Source organism: Scophthalmus maximus, chromosome 3 (genome assembly GCF_022379125.1).
Source record: "Scophthalmus maximus strain ysfricsl-2021 chromosome 3, ASM2237912v1, whole genome shotgun sequence".
Taxonomy (NCBI): Eukaryota; Metazoa; Chordata; class Actinopteri; order Pleuronectiformes; family Scophthalmidae; genus Scophthalmus; species Scophthalmus maximus.
This window is the reverse complement of record NC_061517.1, coordinates 6,962,526-6,983,900: the sequence shown is the minus strand read 5'-3', so window position 1 is coordinate 6,983,900 and position 21,375 is coordinate 6,962,526. Positions and strand designations below refer to the sequence as shown.

At 42.7% G+C, this 21,375-nt stretch overlaps 1 protein-coding gene across 6 annotated transcripts in view; it reads right to left on the bottom strand.

Moving 5' to 3' along the window:
- The window catches only part of LOC118316872 (IQ motif and SEC7 domain-containing protein 2-like), a 112,846-nt gene that overhangs the window by 19,740 nt on the left and 71,731 nt on the right, over positions 1-21,375 (bottom strand). For all 6 annotated transcript variants that reach the window (XM_047331027.1, XM_035645125.2, XM_035645124.2 and 3 more), the window contains one exon: positions 898-1,066. In XM_047331027.1, coding sequence (XP_047186983.1) covers positions 898-1,066 — 169 coding nt within the window. The remainder of the gene's footprint in view (positions 1-897; positions 1,067-21,375) is intronic.

Sequence of the window (21,375 nt, the reverse complement as noted above, 5' to 3'; positions counted from 1 at the left end):
GAAAACTCACAACACATCAAGTAAACACAGGTCTGTTCCATTTACTAACAGTCATCAGTGTCTTTTTAAATATCACAGCTTCTGTTAGATGACTGCTGATTTTTCTCCAAATAAAATTATTGTAATTAATATCTACAACTGTACTGGATGGTCAAAGGTCTAGTTTATATTTTTAATCAAGCTTCAAAGAAAAAAAATATTTTGTTTGTATTTCATAAAAACATTTCCCGTAAGCCTAACCCATAGAAATACAGTGAGAGTCTTTTAGCACAAGAATCAACAGTTCGTCTGAGGGACGAGAGAATTGTCTGAATAAAAAACATTTCTGTCCTAACGTTCAAACCAAGTGTGATTGGTTGTGACGCATATTGTGAAACAGCATTGTGTGCGAACATTTTCATCGGGTGGACAAATATTTGTAAGAAGAAAGGTACGAATCACAACCTCTGATCGGGACATTCAGAGTGGAATCAGAATGCAGAGATTTGTGGGTTGTGCCTTTTTAGCCTTGAGTTGAAGTGGTGCACGACTCAACATGTGATCACACAGTTCAACTAAATCTGTGGGTAGAATAGAAATGTGATTCAGATCATGGATCGTGCATCTATAATCTTTAAAAAGATGTGTGATACGATCTTTTGCCTAGATCGCCCACCGCTAGGAGTGTGTGTGCAAGTTCAAGAACGAATCACCACACTGAAAATGATGTTTGCTTTGACACAAAAATCTGATTTCAGAACTTGTGAAATGATCCAACCTCAAACATGATTTGTTTCACCCACAACTTTTCGATAAGGTGAAACCTCTGGTTATAAACAACCAAATGGCTGCAGACCTGTGTGTGTGTGTGTGTGTGTGTGTGTGTGTGTGTGTGTGTGTGGGTTTTAGGGTCAGTACCTGAGTGTGTGTGTGGGAGGCTCCCAGGGGCCCGCTGGTTGAGGCAGAGGTGTAGGGATCACAGGGGCTGGAGAGGGGGATGTTGCTATAGCGATGGAAGGGAGGCGGGTGGCCGAAGGACGAATCAGAATAAGTGAGCGCCTCCGGACACTGAGGGTCGCCCTCCACACTGAGAGAGAAAAGACAGAGAGAGAGAGAGAGAGAGAGAGAGGGTGGTGGAGTTATCTACCTGCTAATATTGATCACATCGGGTCAAACTGATTCAATAACATGTGTCCTGCCACACAGACAGAAATGGAAAGACAAAGAAAAAGGGGCAAAGAAACGTTAACGTTAGAAGCAGGAATGGAGAGGTAATCTAAACAATGGAGAACAGAATGAGGGCGAATGGCGTGATGAGGAGGAGGAAGAGGCAAAAAAATGAAGCAAGGAGAGAGAGAGGAAAAATGCATGACAGGAGAAGAGGAGGGAAGATGATGATCATGAGGAGGAGGAGGAGGAAAAAAATATGACAGGGAGGGAAAGTGAAGTGCAAGAAAAAGCAAGACAAGTAAAAAAGGAGGCAGCAGAGGAAGAGAAGAAGAAAATTGTACAGTAGAAGGGAGACGAGGAAGAGAAGGGGGGGGAAGTCAGCTGACAACTGACTGCACCAAACCAGACCAAACCAAACCAGACCAGAGCAGACCAAAGCTGAAAATAAAGTCAAAGCAGACTAAACTGGAATAAAACAAGATTGAACTGTAACAGACAAGTAAAACCTGGGGCGGGTGAAACTAAATGGGGGTAAATTAGATAAAACTGGACAAAACCATTCAAGCTGGAACAAACCAGACTAAACCAGATTAAACTGGACCAAATGTGAATTACCTGAAAGGAGTCATTCTTTTCCCTCCATAAGGAGAGGAAGCCCCACACCTACCCTGCCTGTGATTGGCTTACCCTGATATTCTTCCCTAATTCTAACCAATCATCCGTCTTCATGCCTAAATATAACCCAATGGGACAGGTCTTCTTTCAACTCAGGTAGAGAGGAAAATAAAGCAACATAAACCAGAATAAATTGCACCAAGAAAGAAAAAAACACGCAGCAACCAAGTGGATCAAATCAAACCAGAAAAAAAAAACCAGTCTGAACGGGGATAAAACAAATTACGCCAGACCAGTTCTGCTTCACACTGACACAGGTAACATCCTTGGGATCCTCTGAGATACACTTGAGTGTCAGCGCTAAACACTATGACTGACTGATGATCGATCAATGAGCTGGTCAATAATGGACGAGAGGAACATAGGCACGAAGAGGAGTCTGTGAGACGGCCACCGTCAGTTTGTATTTCATCATCAAAGGGCTGATCTAAGACACCCGTGAAGTTGGCAGAGAAGCTAATGTGGGCACTGCCAAGTTCGCTCGCGCACGCACACACACACACACACACACACACACACGCACACACACACTGTGTCTTCTGCAAACACAACACACTGTACACCCACACTCACTGTACACTGTACACACCCCCATACTGACACACACTCGCACACATGCTGCTGTTAGCCGTGAGTCACCCTCATGTGACTCAGTGTGTGTGTGTGTGCGTGTGTTTGTGTGTGCGAGAGAGAAAGAGAGAGAGAGAGAGAAAAAGAAAGGGAGAGAGGGAGAGAGGTGAAGAAGAAGCTGCTGACATTATTCGGGGATGATGTGGCGTTTACATCCCTAAACTTTGACATATTAAATCCTCTCTCTCTCTCTCTCTCTCTCTCTCTCTCTCACACACACGCACGCACGCACGCACGCACGCACGCACGCACGCACACACACACACACACACACACACACACACACACACACACACACACACAGACGTGACTCCACTCATAAATCCCAGTGAGGCTCTGCAGTAAAACCTGTGAGGAGGGTACTCTAGACAATTGCTAACTGTCTCTCTTCCCAACTGTTTCCTCCCCCTCATCGTTATCGCTCTGCTCTCTCCTGCCTCTTCCTCTGCTTTGCTCATTTTCCTCCCATCTCTTCTCCTCCATCATTTCTCCCCTCTGCCCGTCTCAACTCCTGCATCTCATCTTCTTTTTCTTCTCCTCTCTTTCTGTCTGCTGCTGCCTTCCCCGTGTCCTCTCACACTCGCAAGGAAAAAAGTAGTGAAAGTGAACAGTCCCCTCTCCTCTTCTCGCCACTCATCTCTGTCTTTTGCCTTTCTGGCCTCATCTTGATTCCTTCTCTTCTGTCTTCCCCCCTCCTCTCCTCTATAAAGGGACTTTGAAAAACCCAAACCCAAAACCTCTCCTCTCCTCAGTCAGCTGAAGCTGGGCCAGCTGCAGGGTTGAAGTGAGGCGAGGTGTGTTTGATTCATACACCAGCCGTGCACTGAGCACCACGCTGGCACCTTCCTGCAGCCCACTGAGGTGAACCTGACATTAGACAATCGCCGCAGCTGTCGCAGATTTGACTTTTCACCATCTCTGTTGATGAGCAGCCATTGTTGCTCTTGTCCCCCACCATACATTTATATATATATATATATGTGTGTGTGTGTTGATACGTTCACCTGACACGGTCCTTTCAAAGAAATTAGCTTTGTGAGCAGCAGCAAGTTGAACCACAAATAATTTTCAAAACTTTTTGATGCCCTGTGTTTTGTCTCTCAGGCGGCCGTATCATATTGGCGAAGGTTAATGGAGCGGCAAGTAGTCAAGGGAATACCTGCTGACACTAATCAGGGTTAAAAAGACAAACTATTTACAAATTGTTTTAAAAAAAAATATATAATCTTTATATTATCTATATTTTTATTTGTAGTGCACAATTTCCCCAAAAGAAGGACAGATTGAACATTGGTCTACATTGTTTATCAGAAAGTATCAGGTATCTATCTTCAAAAGCTTTACAATAAATTGTTTCTAACAGATATGCTGACTTTAACTTAAACCCTTCATTATACTTTTATCCTGACAAACAATAAACATAAGGCACCTTGCTATCTGTTGGCACTGATTAACATATTCTTTAAGCAATTATAATGCAGCTCAGTGTCATAGTCACATTGCAAATTATGCAATATAATAACACAATTAAGGTTCACTGGGAAACAGTAGGTACAGACCCTTTTAATGCTCTGAGGTAAATGAAAACCAAGGCACCATTTAATTATGGCTGTGAACAAACGCTGCCATCACACAATATGGGACGAAAGGTAAAGGTGGGAGGGCCCAAGGAAGACACATCACACATCCACCGGCTCAGGCATGTGGAGAGAATTCATCTAGAAAATCTCATTCCTTACTGTATCACACTGACATTTAAAGGAGCAGTGAGCGATTTTGTCTAATTTTTTTTTCTCCAGTTAAAAAGCTGACACATAACATGAAACTACAAGAAAAAAAATATATAACATTGTACAGACTCAAAAGGCTGACATCAGAACAGATGCAAATAAATCCATGATCCCTCAAGATTGTGTGAGGGTTAAATAATGATGTGTGGATGTGAAGCATTCAGGTTTGGTTTTCAGACTCTTGTGTTGTAGCAGGTACAACATTAGTCATGTTGGAGCTTTATAAAAAAACACCACAAAATCGGCTATTCATGGCTTGAAAAGAAAGAAAGCCATCTCGCGTTCAAGATGATGCAGCAAAAATTAAAAGCTGTTTCAGTAGTGACAGTATCTGCTCGAGTTGTATAAATCCTATTAAACAGAACTTTTCAGTGTTCTCTGCAGTTATTTTTCGCCAATACTTTAGGGCTTTACAGAAAATGGAAGAAAAAATTTCCAATATCTGAATAAACAGATGGTCCAAGGAACGTACAACACACCATTCCCTTGAATACACATCTGCTTAAAAAAACCTTTAAATTAAAAAAAAATATATATATCTGTTGGATTAATAGCGAAGAGCCTGATCTGGTCTCACTGTATTCTTCTCTGTAAAATCCCCAAAACACGACTCTGTAGAATCCAGGACAACACACACCAACACCCACAACGACCACAAACCCACTGCGGCATGTAAACAAGATAACGCTCACATATAAACCTTGGCTCTGCTCGGCAGCTTGTTTTTCCAGTGAAACCACATGAGTCCGGGGGAAGACGACGACACACACACACACACACACACACACACACACACACACACACACACACACACACACACACACACACACACACACACACACACACACACAAACACACACACACACTAATGAGGTTCAATACAGTGTTTTCATATTTATGTTCCTTTGTGATATTCTGTTATTCCTTTCAGATGTAAACCTACTTTTCACGCACGCACGCACACACACGCACACACACGCACACACACACACACACACACACACACACACACACACACACACACACACACACACACACACACACACACACACACACACACACACACACAGAGTTTCTGTTTCTGTTTGTCATTCTGCATTCATAGCCAGGGGCGGTAACTAACAACACATTGGCAGCAACTGGCATCCTGCAGGACACACACACACACACACACACACACACAGATTAGAAATCTATCTGATTTATGTGGGTTACAGTGTCAAAGCGTTGATGCCACTTCCTGCTCACACAATACAAACACACACTGATACAGTGAAGCACGGATGAACTCATATGTAGTTAATTTCACACAGAATGCCTCCCTCTCTCTGCCTCTCTGTCCTCCCCCCCGCAGCCGGACGCAGGCTAAACAGATGCAGAATATAAAGACAGTCCGAGTCACATCGTGGACCGTCTGGGGTTAACTTCCGCATTATCAAGGCATGAGGAGCTTTAATAAAAACAATAGTATGTCAGTACATTTGAGTCTCTTCGTGTCCTTGTGGTCACTTTGTTGTTTCATCTCTTTATGGTCATTTTAAGCCTCAACGTCTCTTTATGGTCATTTTGAATCTTTCTGTCCTTTTATGGTCATTTTGAATCTTTCTGTCTCTTTATGGTCATTTTGAATCTTCCTGTCTCTTGATGGTATTTTTGTCTCTGTCTCTTTATAGTCATTTTGAGTCTCTATGACTCTTTGTGCTCATGGGTCTCTGTGGTCATCGCTGATTGATTTTCTAGTAATAGTCGAGTGGATACAGAGGTTCTGATTAATAACGATATTATTGACTGACTCATAATATCAATTTTTCACCTGAAATTTGAAAGTCAGATATGGAAAGTGAAGTAGCCATTAAGAAATGGCCCCTGATTGGCTGTGACAGGCAGGGACTACACACTGACTCTAAGCAGCAGCCATGACAGGAAGGGAGGGCGCAGCTCTGTGACAGAACAGACAGCGACTCCCAGTGAGACGAGGTCGGACTCACAGTCTGACACCGGAATGGGGCGGGGGGGTTGGGCCAGACGATTCACTGAATATTGTGGAGGATCACAACTGTATCGTATTGAGACCTATGGTGTTCATGTGATGATGTTTAATAATTTAAGGGCGTTTTTTTTTTTTAAGCCTACGTCGGCCTCGGTCTGGTCACAGACAAATCCTGAAGTTGTTTTGTTTGTGGTGTGAAGGTGATCTGACCTTGATCTGACAAAACTACTCTGCAAGGTTGGGGGAGACAGGCTCTGCAGCCAGGTCACGCTTTGCATGCTGGGATGTGGATGAGTTGTCAGTGAGGGCTGAGCTGAACAGAGCACCTCAACTGTCCAACCTCCTCCCTGATGGTAAAATGAGCAAACGTACAGTGAAAGCCCATAAGTTAATTATTTATTTACTTTTTCAAAGGACAAGAGTGACAAAGAACCTAAAAGCACAATTCAAACAGTTACACCTAGTTATACTTGCATTAGATTATTTTTTTTTCTTTCTTCTTCTCTTTTTTTGCATCTGTTCTTCCCTCCAACACTTAAGTCTAAATCAAGGCATCTCAACAACTAGGATGAATAGGAGGAAAAACTGGAAGACCTTTTGATGAACATGTGACCTCTACTCTAGCGCCTCCATTAGGCCACAAACCCTGATGGCACTGATGAACCCTTTGCATTTTAAACCTCAGGTCAAGCTTTACATTTTCGTCTCTAAGAATAAAGGTAAATCATTGTTATTTTTTTGTTTCGTCCAACAGGTTCATATTGTGGCCACAGTGAACGCTGCAGTGACGTCGCCTGGACTTGTGGGGGTGTGAATTCAGACCAAACTGTAAAATGATAAGTTAAGTTACGGTGTCTCTACTGCTGCTCATGTCCCTTGTGGGCCTCCGTAGCCTCCAGCTATCACACAGCAGAGTGGTACAGTGTATGATACAGAGTCATTCTGATTTATAAACCTCACACACACACACACACACACACACACAAACACACCAGCAGCTCTGTCAGAGTCACTCACACAGGAGGTCAGTGTGTAAGTCTGTCGTAATTAATAATGTTCAGTGATTAACTGTTGAGCTCATTAATTACATTAATACAAACAGTTCAGGACAACACCTGCACCACTTTTATATGTGTGTGTGTGTGTGTGTGTGTGTGTGTGTGTTTGTGTGTGTGTTTGGGTATTATTCATGTTGTGGGGACCTGAGTCTGTTTACACATACACATTATGGTGCCAAAAAGCAAGTCCCCATAATGTATCTGATCACATTTTAAGGGGAGGACATGTTTGAGGGTTCGTGTATGTAGAGTTATGTTTAAGATAAGGGTGAATGTCAAGGAAATTAATTTAAGTCAATATAATGTCCCCTGAAATCACGTAGACATGTGTGTGTGTGTGTGTGTGTGTGTGCATCCCACAGCCTCATTTATTAAACTGTGTCATCATGTGACCTAAGTATAAAGCTTCATTAGTGACTTCCATCTTTGTACAAACTCGCGGGTTATATTTTCACCCTGATATACAACGCTTTGTTATCATGTGACAGGAGCTCAATTTGCTAAAGAAGGTCACGTGATACAGTTGAAACCGGGATATAACAGCACCCACCATCTAACGCTGTGTGCTCTGGCTCCTTTACAACCACACCAAGTATAATAACTGTATTCAAATGCAGATATTTAAATGATGAGATCGATTCCATTTTAATATCTGTGGGGCCCCGAAAGGTTGCCGTGGAGATCTATTTTCTGAAATTACTTGCCACATAGTAATTTTTGTTTTCACATCTGAGCTGTAGAGCTGAGATGGACGACGCTCCACTTCTTCTCGTTGAACAAAAATGAAACTAAAATATCTCGGACACAGGCACCGCATCTCGTGCAGAGATGCAATCTCCCGTTTGTTGAATCTGTACGAAGAGTAAATGGTAAAAATGGCGTCTTATCAGCTGGCGGCTGATATTTGTCTCCATCGTGGTCTGAAGTGCGGCATTAAGTCATCAGACACACACACTGGCAGCGAGGGGGACGGAATTTGCGCTCACGTGTCTGGGGCCAGATTGTCCCAGGGATTGGAACCGGCAACCACCCTGCTCCACTGCCCCGTAGGCTCGCAGCGCTCTACATTAGGACACAACAGGGACTCTGGGAAATGTGTGTTAGTGAAACACAGTTTATCCAGGCCTTGTTTTACCAGAGAGAAAGAGAGCGTGCGTGTATGTGTGTGTGTGTGAAAGGTTTGTGTTTCTGTATTGATGTGTTGCTGTGTGAAATTCTGTGTGTGTGTGTGTGTGTGTGTGTGCGTGTGTGTGTATGAAAGGTTTGTGTTTCTGTATTGATGTGTTGCTGTGTGAAATTCTGTGTGTGCGTGTGTGTTGTGAGGCTCGTTATCCAAACAGGCACCAAATGGCACCGAACCCTGAGGCATCGAGCTGCTTCTCACAGCGACGACACGACATGTGTGTCAGCGCCACCTCTCTCTCTCTCTTGCTCTCTCTCTCGTCTTTTGCCTCACTCTTCCGAATTCTTGACACACTCTCTTTCTTTTTTTGTTTCAACTAAAGTTTTACTATAAATGTTTAATCATTACATCATGTCCTCTGTCTGAAACCTAAACCCTTCTGCTGAACATCCGTCAGGTTTCCATCCAAATGTGTTGCAAATTTTCAGAAAACCAGCAAAGAAAATGTGGATTTATGGGAGTTTCCATCCACTACTATTATGCGAATATTGATTCGTTTTCTCAATACAAGCAGTAGGTAGTACTAGGTAGTACTCCAGTCAAGTACCATTATACCACTGCAGTAGAAGAAGAAGGCCCAATGAGAGGATGTAAATAAAAGAGCGTCACTAATCCATGAATGTGCTAACTGAGTTTGGGATCTGAGTAGGGATATTAATAATAAACCATTTAACCATTAACCAACACAAATTTTGACCACTTAATACAAACAATTAAACAATTAAATATGTTTCTCTATCTTAATAGAATGCCATCTCTGTCTCCCGGGGACGTCAGTACTAACAGTCTAACCCCACAGCATCATGTGGACATTTATCTGTTTCTGAATAAAAACCAGTAGACAAGCTGTCGTGTCTGCCGAGGACTGAGGTCGGCCCGGACTCTGTTCTATTCCGAGGTCTGAAAAAAATGCAACAACAAGTTTCCACGTTGTTCACCTGTCGGCTTGTTTCTGGAGGTTTTTTCCTTATATCGCCCTTGGTGCCAGATGATTTAACTTGTTTTTTCATTTATTTAACATGTTTATACATTAAATTGTGCTGTTTTGCCATTTTATTAATGGCATTTTTGTGTGTCACCGACTTTCTAAGTAGATCATTTTAATCTTGTCGGTTAACAAGCGCCGGTGATCGGCGATAAAACAGAAAAATTCTAAATGATGAGCTACACATGAGTTTAAGGTTCTCTCTTCTGCAGAGGGGGATGGTTCCACGGAGGCGATGGAGAGAACGCAGGTGAACCAAACCATATTCTGTCCTCTCAGTTGGTCTAATTTAAGGTGTGCTTCATTCTCTGGTGGTTTCCCTGCTCCTCTCTCACAGCCTGTTCCAATCTGCTCTCTCCATCACTGAATTGTCAGAGTGCCAGAGGCACAGCACACTGTTTTGAAAGGAAGGTACGGATGTGATTTGATTGTTCCTGACGGACTTTGGCCGCAAACACATCAGCTGATGCTGGAATCCGTCTGTTTCCCGTCCTGCTCGTGTTTCCGCCCGAGTTGCAGCTGCACCAAACACCTCTGGACACCCAAACTGCCGACCGTCAGACGCAGTTCCAACCAATCATATCTAGTTTCCTTCTCCCCATCAGCTGGGATTGGTCAAATGAAGCCGGGCTGCATCTAATCTGGCAGAATCGCGAAGCAGAACGCTCACGTCTCGTAATTAATTTTGCCAAGATGAAACAAGCCGAGACAAAGAGTTTGATTGGCCACGTATCAGATCTGCTCTTACTGATGCCTGGTTGTGGTTAATGAGGTCGGACAGATGGCAGTGATAGGGTGGAGGAGATACGACAGAGATTATTACATAACTGCAAAGTCAAGTAGGTAGAAGAAGGCGACAGAGCCGAGTGTCTCTGGGCGAAGGGATCGAGGTGGTGTCAAGATGCCTCCAGCGTGTCGGACTTTATGTAGAAAACAGAAGGTGTGGGTGAGTTGATGCACGTCAAATGCTGGCGGCTACACAGACTTGAGAAGTGACCTCATGCATCTCACACTCTCTCATCTCAAACTAGAATGGCACTCAGGAGAGCATATAACTCCACCAAGGCCCAACCACCATTAAAATCTGATCGATACAGATTCATCCCTAAATATATATGACTTATTTCATCAAGATCCATTAATTAATCCCTGGGAAATCAGTGAAAATGTAAAAAAAAAAATAATACATATCTCACTGCACCAGGTTTTTTTTTTGGGGCCCATGTCCCATCCTTCCAACAAGGCTTTGGAAATTTGTTCAGTAGTTTTTCCGTAATCCTGTAGACAACCAACCAACGAGTGGAGATGGAAGGACATGTCCTCTAACTTTTCATTTCTCCCACTTTCACAGTTTCAGTTAGTCTCGCAGAAACATCTCTCAGCTGTGTCCTCTAACCGTCCGGCTGCCCGCGACAGTAAGTGAAAATGCTTTTGAAGCAGTCGGCCTTTAAACAGCAGCAGGTGCGTTCTGTGTTACTGCTGCCTGGGAGGTGCTGTCTAGACATCTGATTGGTTGTAAAAAAAAGAAAAAAGAATTAAATAATTGAACATCATTCAAACTAGAAATAATTCAACTGTTACATGATCAATAGGTATTCCTTCATCATCATTAAGTATTTATAACAATAGCTGACATGCTGGTCAGTCAAAATGATTGATGACCTGATTAGATCCCAGTCAAACTACCGTGTGTCAGTCTGTCGGATTCAGGGGTGTAAATGTTTTTTCATGCTCTCTGATCCAGGTCTCTGCTCTTCAGCTGACCTTTCTTTAACTGTCACCTCCATCAGCGTCACTCTGAGTGACGGTCGTCAGACATTCAGTGGCTCTAGTCTCAAAACAACCCTTTCTCAGAGCTGTTGTCACGTCCAGCCTGGTGATGATGGACGGACAGATTTCTTTATTCAGTCTGACCTACGGTGACACCCCCCACAAAGTCCATCATTATTCCCTGACGGCCAAGTGAACATATCAAATATGTTTTATTTTTTTACAGACCAACAATCAAAAATCCCAAATGTTTTCATAAATTGCGCAATCAAAGAAAACCAGGAAAACAAATAAATATTCACATTTGAGAAGAAGCACATCGATTGATTAGGAACCCAGATTGGTGCCAGTTCATTTTTTGCCAGGCGATTGATCAAGATGTAAGATCATCACCTGGGGAAATAATTTCATTGCCATGTATAGTGAAGGTCACTTTAGGGGCACAAGAACACGTTATTTGCCCCGAGGGGCCCCCTGGAAGGCTTTTATATCATATAAATAATGATCAATATATGTGTTCCTCCATGATGGATAACATCTGAGTATCTGACAGTGATCGCGTTTTTCAGTTACGACAACTTACAAACATACAAACTCCTGAAAAATGTCTTACATCCATCCTTCACTTTGCTGCTTTAATCCTTTTGGCTCAGTTTCTACCTCCAGGACTGAACATCACAGAGCTGAAAGAACCTGCTCGACTGCCCCCGAGTGTCAGCTGATGCAGGAAGAATCAAAGTCAAAAGGAGGCTCAAGTCAACTCAGCCGAAAGATCGGCTCTTCTTTTCTGACCGAGAGTGACTGTAGACTATGAAAGTGAAGCGAAACCTTTCAGCATCTTTCAGCATTCCGCTGCTTTGACACTGAGAGGAGGCCTGAGGTCCGATTTAGTGTTTACGCACTGTCATCAATTCTCTTTACGTTCAGACGAAGGCTTTTTACTCAGTGTCTGATCTTCACGTTGTCATGGAAATGGCGACGTTCACAATGGACCTCATCGGGAGGGTATTTTGCCATTTGCTGTTTCTATTGTCAACTAGAATGGCACTCGGTACCGGTCCTTAAATCCAATCGAGCTGTACCAAATCTCACACACTCATCGATATCAGTCCTCCACATATGATTGGATTTTTCAAAATGTGATGGTTCTTTCTTGTCCCATCCTTCAACCAAGTTTTTGTGGAAATCCGCACAGCAGTTTTTGTGTTATCCTGCTGACAAACCCACCAACCAACCAACCAACCAACCAACCAACAAACAAACAGACAAACAATCAAACAGGGGTGAAAACATAACCTACTTGGCAGAGGTGATTAAGAGCAAATTCTTGAGATTGACAAATGAACTTTTTGTCAGCCCTAAAACACGACACATACTATACGCTCTCACATTTTAATTTCCCATGTTTAAGGCTCATGCTATCCTCCCCTCTGCAATTCTACTATCGGCAAACAAAGCATTAACATTTTTTTTGTCATGGAGGAAAAACAAACACACGGAATAAACCAATAAACCGCCCGTTGATTCAATACAGAACAAAGCGCTCTGAGATCCACAGCTCTGTTTACAGTGCAGATAAAAACCAAACTCCAAATAAGAAAAAAGATCTTCTGCTTTTCATTGAGTCGACTCTCATCAACATGCAGGGAAACTTTTAATCAGAAGGCCTGAAAATATGTTGACAAAGCATCTTTGCAGACGTGATTACGTGACATGATGGGGGATTTTTACACTGTAAGACTGGTGCAGGGCGATGGTCTCCCACAGCAGATACCTGCTGGAGGGTCATTTCATCGATGTTGCAGTGCTGCAGTGAGCTCAATTTTAGTCAATATCTTCCAACTGAATCTTCGTGAGCATTGACGATGAAACTAAACTGGAGTTTCAACCGCGAGTTTGACGAACTTTGACACGTAAACTTGCACATTTCGCCAACAGCCAACCATCTTGGAGAGCCGCAAAGGCCGCAAAAGATGAAGCTACCTTTCATTTGACCTTGTCTTGTCATCGAATTAACTGCCGCACAGAACAGCATTTTGTTACAAAACAGGAGTCCGTGCATCAAAGCAATGGCGTGAATCTACTGTCTCGTTCATAATTCAGCTAAGCCAAGGTGCTAACATTAACTATCCGACCATCAGCAGGATCAGCTCTGTGAAATGTAATTTTATCTTTTAAATTATAGGAGATGTGTAGAAATATGAAACGACGAACAAAAACAGAAGCTACGGGAGCTTTTGTGACTGTCGAACTTTAGCCGGGGCCAGCGAGAGTATTTCCAACTAGGCATATAAGTTTAGTCAAGTCATTATATTACCGTGCTTCTGAAAGCAGAGATTCACAGATGAATTTAACTTGAACCACTTTTCCCGACTAAAACTAACAGGCTCACAATCACAATGCTAATGAGTACATGTGTAGCAGGTACAATCTTTACCATGATGATAAATATCTTTATAATAATAATATTTGCTAGTTAATGGCAAACACAAGTGCAGCAGAAGCGGATGGGAATGTCATTCGTTTTGCACGTAGTTTGTTCATAAACCACAGTATATTTTTACAATTAGTGCTAAATGAAAGATCTGGGGTAGGAAACTAAAATGATTAGGGTCAGCAGGATTCATCCGCTGGGCCCCGCGGAGGTCTGTACAAAGTTTAATGACATTTATCATATACTTGTCAAGATGTTTCAGTCTGGACTAAATACCGGATCTCCCAATGGACACAGCACAACTAGATCACTAGCGTGGCTAAAAATAATCTATTTTGGGAGAGACAGGCTTTCCCAGGGTTTCCAGTCTAACATGAACAGGCCTCTGTGACAAACTCACTCTCCACAACGAAAAAATAATGTCGCTGGACTGAAGTGGGACGGATTTCACTGAAGACCTGAGCTCAATATTAACTATAGCACGCCAACAAATATCATCTCTATCTAATCATAAAACACTTTAACTAGTGTATCATTATATTGGTCCTTTAATTCATACTCTGAGTACTACGTTTGCCCAATATTTGTTCCTCTACCCGCTCTGTGTTCTTCGCTGATACTATAATTCAATTTCCCCTCAGGGATCTAGAAAGTTCATCTTGTCTCATCGTATGACATTGATCTCATTTATGTCCGTTCATTCATTAGGGGGTAGTAAAATATTTTTTTTTTTTTTTTAAATATATAAAATCAATATCATAACTCTATTCTGCCCGGCATCATTAATCTTAACGACAGCTATGAGGCAAGCCCTGAGGAGGATTTGTGCAGTGAAGCAGCTTGAAGTCTATTTCAGGTTCTATTTTCAGAGTTTGTGTGGCAGCCGAAACCATTTGGCTGGATCGCTCTGGTCCAGCGTCGTTGCCCTCTGCTCCCCCCTGAAACAGGATGAATCATGGCAGTGAAGGTGAGTGTGTGCATGTGCAGGAGAGTCCAAATGACTAAATTGAAATATGTAGCGTCTGCAAAGAGTCGAGCCACAACCGCAGGATTGGCTGAAGAAGAGTATTTCCGAGATCTTCCAGGACAAATGTACGTTCAAACGCCGACTTTGTTCAGGATAATTCAGAGCAGTTGTTTCCTGTGGTTTTGTTAAAGATGGTCACAGAATTTGTTCATTTGAGGCGTCGTTGAGCGTGGGAGATAAAAAGCTTCATTAATGTCTTCTTCACCTGAAATTCTGAACATGAAATTTAGAATTTGTGCAAATTTGTGTGTAAATGGAGGAATCTCTATTCTCTGTTTGTCTTGATTACCTTGACATCCGCTTATTCGACGTACCTCTAACTTCACGTGAGGAACTGAGGACAAAAGGAAGTGAACACAAATTGCAAACATGGCCGGGCCCGCTCTAAGCATGGACTATGGATTACATTTGACTGATATTGTGTTTAGACAAGAGTTTGTTCGTTTGTTTGTTTTATGGTTTCGCCCAAATGGCGACCCACCAGGACGTCACCCGTTGGTTAGCGAACTGCCGTTATGAAGCCTCCAGTTTTGCATTTTGACCAGCGCCATGTTGGCTTCTTTAAAACCGGACATAGAATTGGGGGGTGGGTCTGAGTGAGAGCTCGCTAACTGCCACCCACCTCCGCCTGCAACCATGCATGATTGGACAGACCAGCTGTCAATCAGGCTGTATTCATGCTATGGTGCTTTCTTATTCTAAATAGGACATTCATTTACAAAATGGACATCATGCTGTGTTGGACAAGACTTTTAACTATGGATTTGAGACCATAAACTCGTTTTCTCATAGATTTCTATAGAAACTGACTTCTTTTTGCAACCAGGGAGTCTCCCTCTGCTGGTCATTCCAGAAAATACAGGCTTCAGACACTTCCGCATTGGCTTCATTTGCTGGAACTGGTGACTACGTCCATTTTTTATATACAGTCTGCCTTTTCAAGTTGTGGCCAAAGATGGATTCTGAATCAAGGCACTCAAAAATACTAATGAGGAGGGTTGCATCAACAATGTGGAACAACAACGCGGGCAGCATGCTGCGTAAACCTCAAAGACAAGACCGTGAAGCTCAGATTGGCGATGACAGTTCAGAGTTGTACACTACTGTCTTGACAATACAACCTGATGTCCAGCAGATGCTTGAGAAACAGAAAGAAAGAAAGAAATGGAAATATCTGTTGCTGTTCAGGGAAACGTCTCCAGTGCGGTACGCTGCGGCGGCTCCCTCTCCCGCACCAGAGGAAAAACAGCATCAACTCCTGAGTGTTTCCTGGGTGCCATTTATTTTTTTCTGGAGAGGAACAGCATTTATATATCGTGGTCGCCAGACTCAGACTCAGCAGAATATTGATTGACCGGGTTTTATTTGACAGTTTAATTTTGGGAATAAAAGAAAGCGTTGCCAAGGCACTTAGTGCATTAAAGTAAAGCCCAAGGGCATATTTCCACTTAGGTCGCTTTGGGGAAGGAGGGTGTGCAGATTGGGGGGGGGGGGGGAGGAGGTCAAGACTGCAACATGACATGGCAAAAGTGACGCAAATACATTAATAATGAATAAAAACGACAATCAAATGCTCTCGGCCAAGTATTTACCATATTATCAATATTAATCTAGACCTCAGGGCTTTGTTGGACACTGCACAGCTTCACTCGCCACCCGGTTAAACTAATTTAAAACTTTGGACATCAGACAAAAGTACATCAGTACATCAAAATCACTTCCACAGCCTCCACAAACGTTTATATATATATACGATGTTCAACAGTAGAATCACTGCCTCACGGTTGTTTGTCTCCGTCAACCTGCTCTTCTGCATGTTTGGAACATGGAAACACAGGCTACAAACCTGTAACTGACTTTTAAAAAGTCCTGAGTCATGATTCAATCTAAAATGCCAATCACCCCAATCGCCTGAGGTTCTCAAATGTACAGTAAGTGCTTGCTGCTCTTCTTCGTCTGACATAGTGAAACAAATCTTCTATCTATTTTGTCATTGGCATTTTTTTGGTGTTTTTCAGTTGTTTTTTTAATGTTTTTTATATAAATAAAATGATTGATCCAGAATATAATTGTTGGCTACATTTTTAATGAAAACTACAATGAGTAGGATGTTTATGTAATTTCACTTTAATTTTAAACCAAACAGAAATAATGTGTTTCGCCTCAAAGTTAAATGGGCACATTTAACTTTATTTCTATTTATTGAAAAACATGAAAATCTCGCTTTTACTGCTCACCTCGCTCCAGTGATGTAGAAGTCAGTACACTGTGACATCACTATTGGTTATTGGTGTAACTGAGCATATTGTTGACATTAATATTAACATGAATATTCAAGTGCAAATCCATACAACAGCCATACTTATTTAATTTCATGCTGCTATTAGTTTAAATAGGGAATATATTTTACATGTATCATTAGTTTTGCCAGTTCATGAAGTGGACACTTATAACTGACATGTACAGTATGGTGTGGTTGTAGCTCTGGAAATGACTATCAGAGATGCCTTGGTGCGAGGTTTAATTGTAGGGGACTCCAAATCTAAACTGCCGTCTTTGTGTTCAGGGAAACGAGCCTTCGAGCAGATGCTACAGCTGCATTCTGTCGTGCAGCCTTCTTTTCATCATCATCTTTCATTCAGTTAATTATTCACTACTCGTGACCTATTGTGATGCACCAGCCCTTCAAACGAGAAAAATTGCGAAGCTTCTGACAGGGTGCGATCGGTGGCGTCACGTGCAGCGCAGACCGATGAACGGCCTCCCGCTGCACCGCCGCTCCACGCCCGCAGGAGCTGTTTGCTGCAGCGAGAGCAGAGGGAGCCGGGATCAACGAGGAAAGAAATCCTGTCAAGCTTCACTTCCCACGTCGTATCATCGCAAGCAAGGAGGATAAAGGGCCAGAGGTCAGAGCCGCCCGACAAAACATAAAGAACAGCCAGAGTTAAGACAAGAGTAAGGGAAAGCTGCCGTCTGGTCAGACAGATGTTCATCTTATCCGGCTCATCAGTCAGCGTGACCATGGCAACCGCAGCTCTCCTCATGGCTGTCAAACTACTGCAAAAATATTGAGCGTATGGAACCTGACCCGCATTAAAAGGTTTTTTGTTTGTCAGCATTGCGCAAAAACTACACAGATTTCTATGAAAATTGGTGGAGGACGGGACGTGGGCCAAGGAAGGACCCATTCAATTTTGGTGCAGATTTGACCAAACACTTTCATTAAAATTGAGAGAAAGGGTGTTTTGTGAAATCTTCACAGATTTCCCAAATCTATTTAGAGGACTGATATTTATGAGCGTGTACAATTTGGTTGCGGCTCGGTTGAAGTTAAGGGGACTGTTTGGCCCTGGCGAGGGTATGTGCTTTACTGAGAGACATGCTAGTTTGTGTTGGGTTTTCTGCATTTTCAAGCTGTTTTCAGGCTTTAATTCTCTATTTCAGTGGTATTTAGGGCTTTACTGTGGAGAGGCTACTTAAAATGCAGAAACACTACAGGATGACAGCTTGTCATGTCTTTGTGCTGTAGCCGGGATCTTCAAAAAAACAGTCTGAGTGGTGTTGATGTGGTCTTGGCCGCTTGTCGACTGATCCTGCGCGCGCTGCTAAAAATACATTCTCTCTCTCACGTCAGGCTAGCCTGTCGCCAAAAACACAACCTGCAGCGCGGCCGCACAGCTATTCGGCAAAGTCACCGCAGGTCACCCACTGCACACACTGCTGCCAGAGACCGACAGCTGAGCCTCAACACACGTTTCTGTTTGTGCTGGCGAAAGGCCGTCGGCCAGAGCAGGGGAAAAGGACAGGTGGGAAGGAAGAGGAGGAGGAGGAGATGAAGAGGAATGTGGATGAAGATTCAAAAGCATCAGGGAGAAAAAAACACGGAGGAGAGCGAGGAGGAGTGGAGGTTTAACAAGGAGAGGAAAGTGGTTGAAGGATTAGGTGAAGGACTAGGACAAGAAGAAAGCAAAAGAGAAGGATAAAGGGACTCAGTACGGTACAGGGTTAAACGAGCAGGACGAGATGAAGGAGGTGCCAAGATAAAGGAGAAGGACAGAGGTATGAAAGGAGGATGGAGGAGGAGAAGGGACAGGAAAATCGGATATTGCCTGAAGCTTGAAAACTAGACAATGACGACTGGGATGAGAGGGGAAAAAAGGAGGATGGCAGGAGGTTGAAAAAAGAGGAAGAGGGGAAAAGAAACAGAAAATAAGGACAAAAAGAAAGAAAGGGGGGATATAATAAGTATGAAGGAGACGAGGGCAGCATGTGGCTGGAGGACAGCAGGGGACAAGAAGCACAAAGACAGAAGGAAGATGAAGAGCGATGAGGAGGAGGAGGGCAGGGAAGTGGCTGCTGGGAAAATGGAGGACAAATTATGCGAGAGATGAGGAAGGGACAGACAAAGATATAGAGAGGCTGAATGTTCAGAAAAGGCAGACGAGGCAGGATCCAGGCCTCCGTGTGTCGTCTGACATACTGACAACAATACGGGTTATGTGTCGACTGAAAGTCAGTTTCCAGTTTCCATGACGATCGTAGTAATTTGAGCTCTGTTGTAGAGAGAAAAGATATTTTTTGATGAAAGGTGAAACTTGCCGATTAGGTTTTCTGACAAACTTTTGATCCAAAAAAAATCACGAGAAGCCTTTTCTCTTGTGTAAGTGAAACACGATCAAACTGAACTGAGTCTGATCATGTGACGAGAGGAGGGTCGACCGACAAGGACGAGGATTAATGGAGTTAAAAGTGAAAAGCAGAAGCGTCTTATAGACGATATTTCAGATTTAACCTGATGCCAAAAGGGGACCTGAGAACATTAATGAGTTAATTACCAGTCAAATCTCTCTCACACACACACACACACACACACACACACACATGCACACACACCCACACACACACACACAGACACACAAACAAACTCCATCACATGCCTTGAAACGTAAGCGTCAGACTGTACGACGTGTGTGATTCTCGGCTCTATTTCTGATCTGTTATATTCCCGGTGACAAAGTGAAGCTGTTCTAGTCTCAGACTGATCTCTGGGGTCATTATCTCCATGAACGACGATCTTGGTTTCTTTTCTAAGTAAGAAGACAAATATACAATATCACATTGAACCTTTTGAATTGAATGATAATTTTTTAGAAATGATTATATAACAAATTTTAAAAAATAATTCTGGAGACAATTGTGCCTAAATGTGAAAAACAGGGACAGTGTGCAATTGGTGTTTTAATAAACAGATCAACCATTTAATATTAACCCTGCCCAGTTTTTTTTTAAAAATTCCTATAACCTCAGGTTCGTCTCAATACTAATACCTACTGGGATTGTGCAGATAGATGAAGATCTCATTGATGATCACAAAGATCAGAACATTTTTGACATCATTATTTAATTATTGAATATTATTATTAGTAGCATTATTGAGTTACAATCAATTTTCATCTGCCCCACTATATTTTTGCATCTCCCACATACATCACTTGTGACTTGACCCCGCAGGCACGAGCGCGCACACACACACACACACACACACACACACACCAGTCTGTCTGCGCCTTCAGTGTGAAGGTGTACCGCTGATGCAGAAGCAGAGCGGAGGACAGAACATATCAGTTTCTGCTTGATATTAGTTTTTTTGTGGTTGTAAATGGATCGCCAATATCCGGCCATCAATTCACACTGCAGCCCCACCGACGACTTCTTTGACCTGGTGACAGACGGCCATCTGTTTGACTTATGAGAATTTGGTCTGACAAGAGCAAAATCGACCGACCAGCCGACTAATCTTTTGATAACTACGCAGAGAGGATGCACAAATTTAAAATATCAATATCACCTAGTGATCACTGTCCCACTGATCCAGTTAGTACATGATAGGACTGATCAAAAGTCACCGCTCACTCTGAATCTCTATGCTAAAGATCCACATAACAAGTCAGAAGTCCTGATGTACTAAAGAGCCTAGATTTCAACATTCACAATGAGACAATCACAACTTTAGTCTCTACTAGTCACGCTCCTGTTTCTGAAACTTAACCTGATTTTTTGCGGATCGGGTTTTGGAAAGGTTTTCGGACTGATCCTGGTACAGTTCCTGCATCGTGAGAGCAAATTGAAAAAGTAGGTTGCATAATGATTTACCCGCGCAGGACTGATCCGTCTGATCTGAATCTGATGCCTACGACGGTAAAAACACGTTTTAGTTGTTACGTGCTGTAAAAGAGTGGAGCTTTTTTTTTCTTTTTCTGTTGCAGCTGTCTCTCAGATGACTGCGTCTTTTTGTCCTTCAGTCGCATTGCTTCTGTCAAATACACAAAACACACAGTAAAAACGCAAACATTTTAATTGCTCGGGTAACTGTGTTTGGGAAAAAAGTATTTAATGGCTTTGCAAACTTAGCGAGGCATTTACTTTAACTAACTTTATTAAGTTTCCCTCAATACTTAATTTAAATTGGAAAACACTAAATTGTAAGTTTTGACCAGAGGAGGAGACCAGGCGAGTTTAAAATGGGGTCTACGGAGCAATTCTGCAGGGGCTTTCATGAAGACTGGGGTCTACTGGTCAGTTGCCCACTAACCAGAATGTCGGTGGTTCGATCCCCGGCTCCTCCAATCTGCATGCCCAAGTGGCCTTGGGTCAGACCCTGAAACCCAAAATGCCCTTGACAGC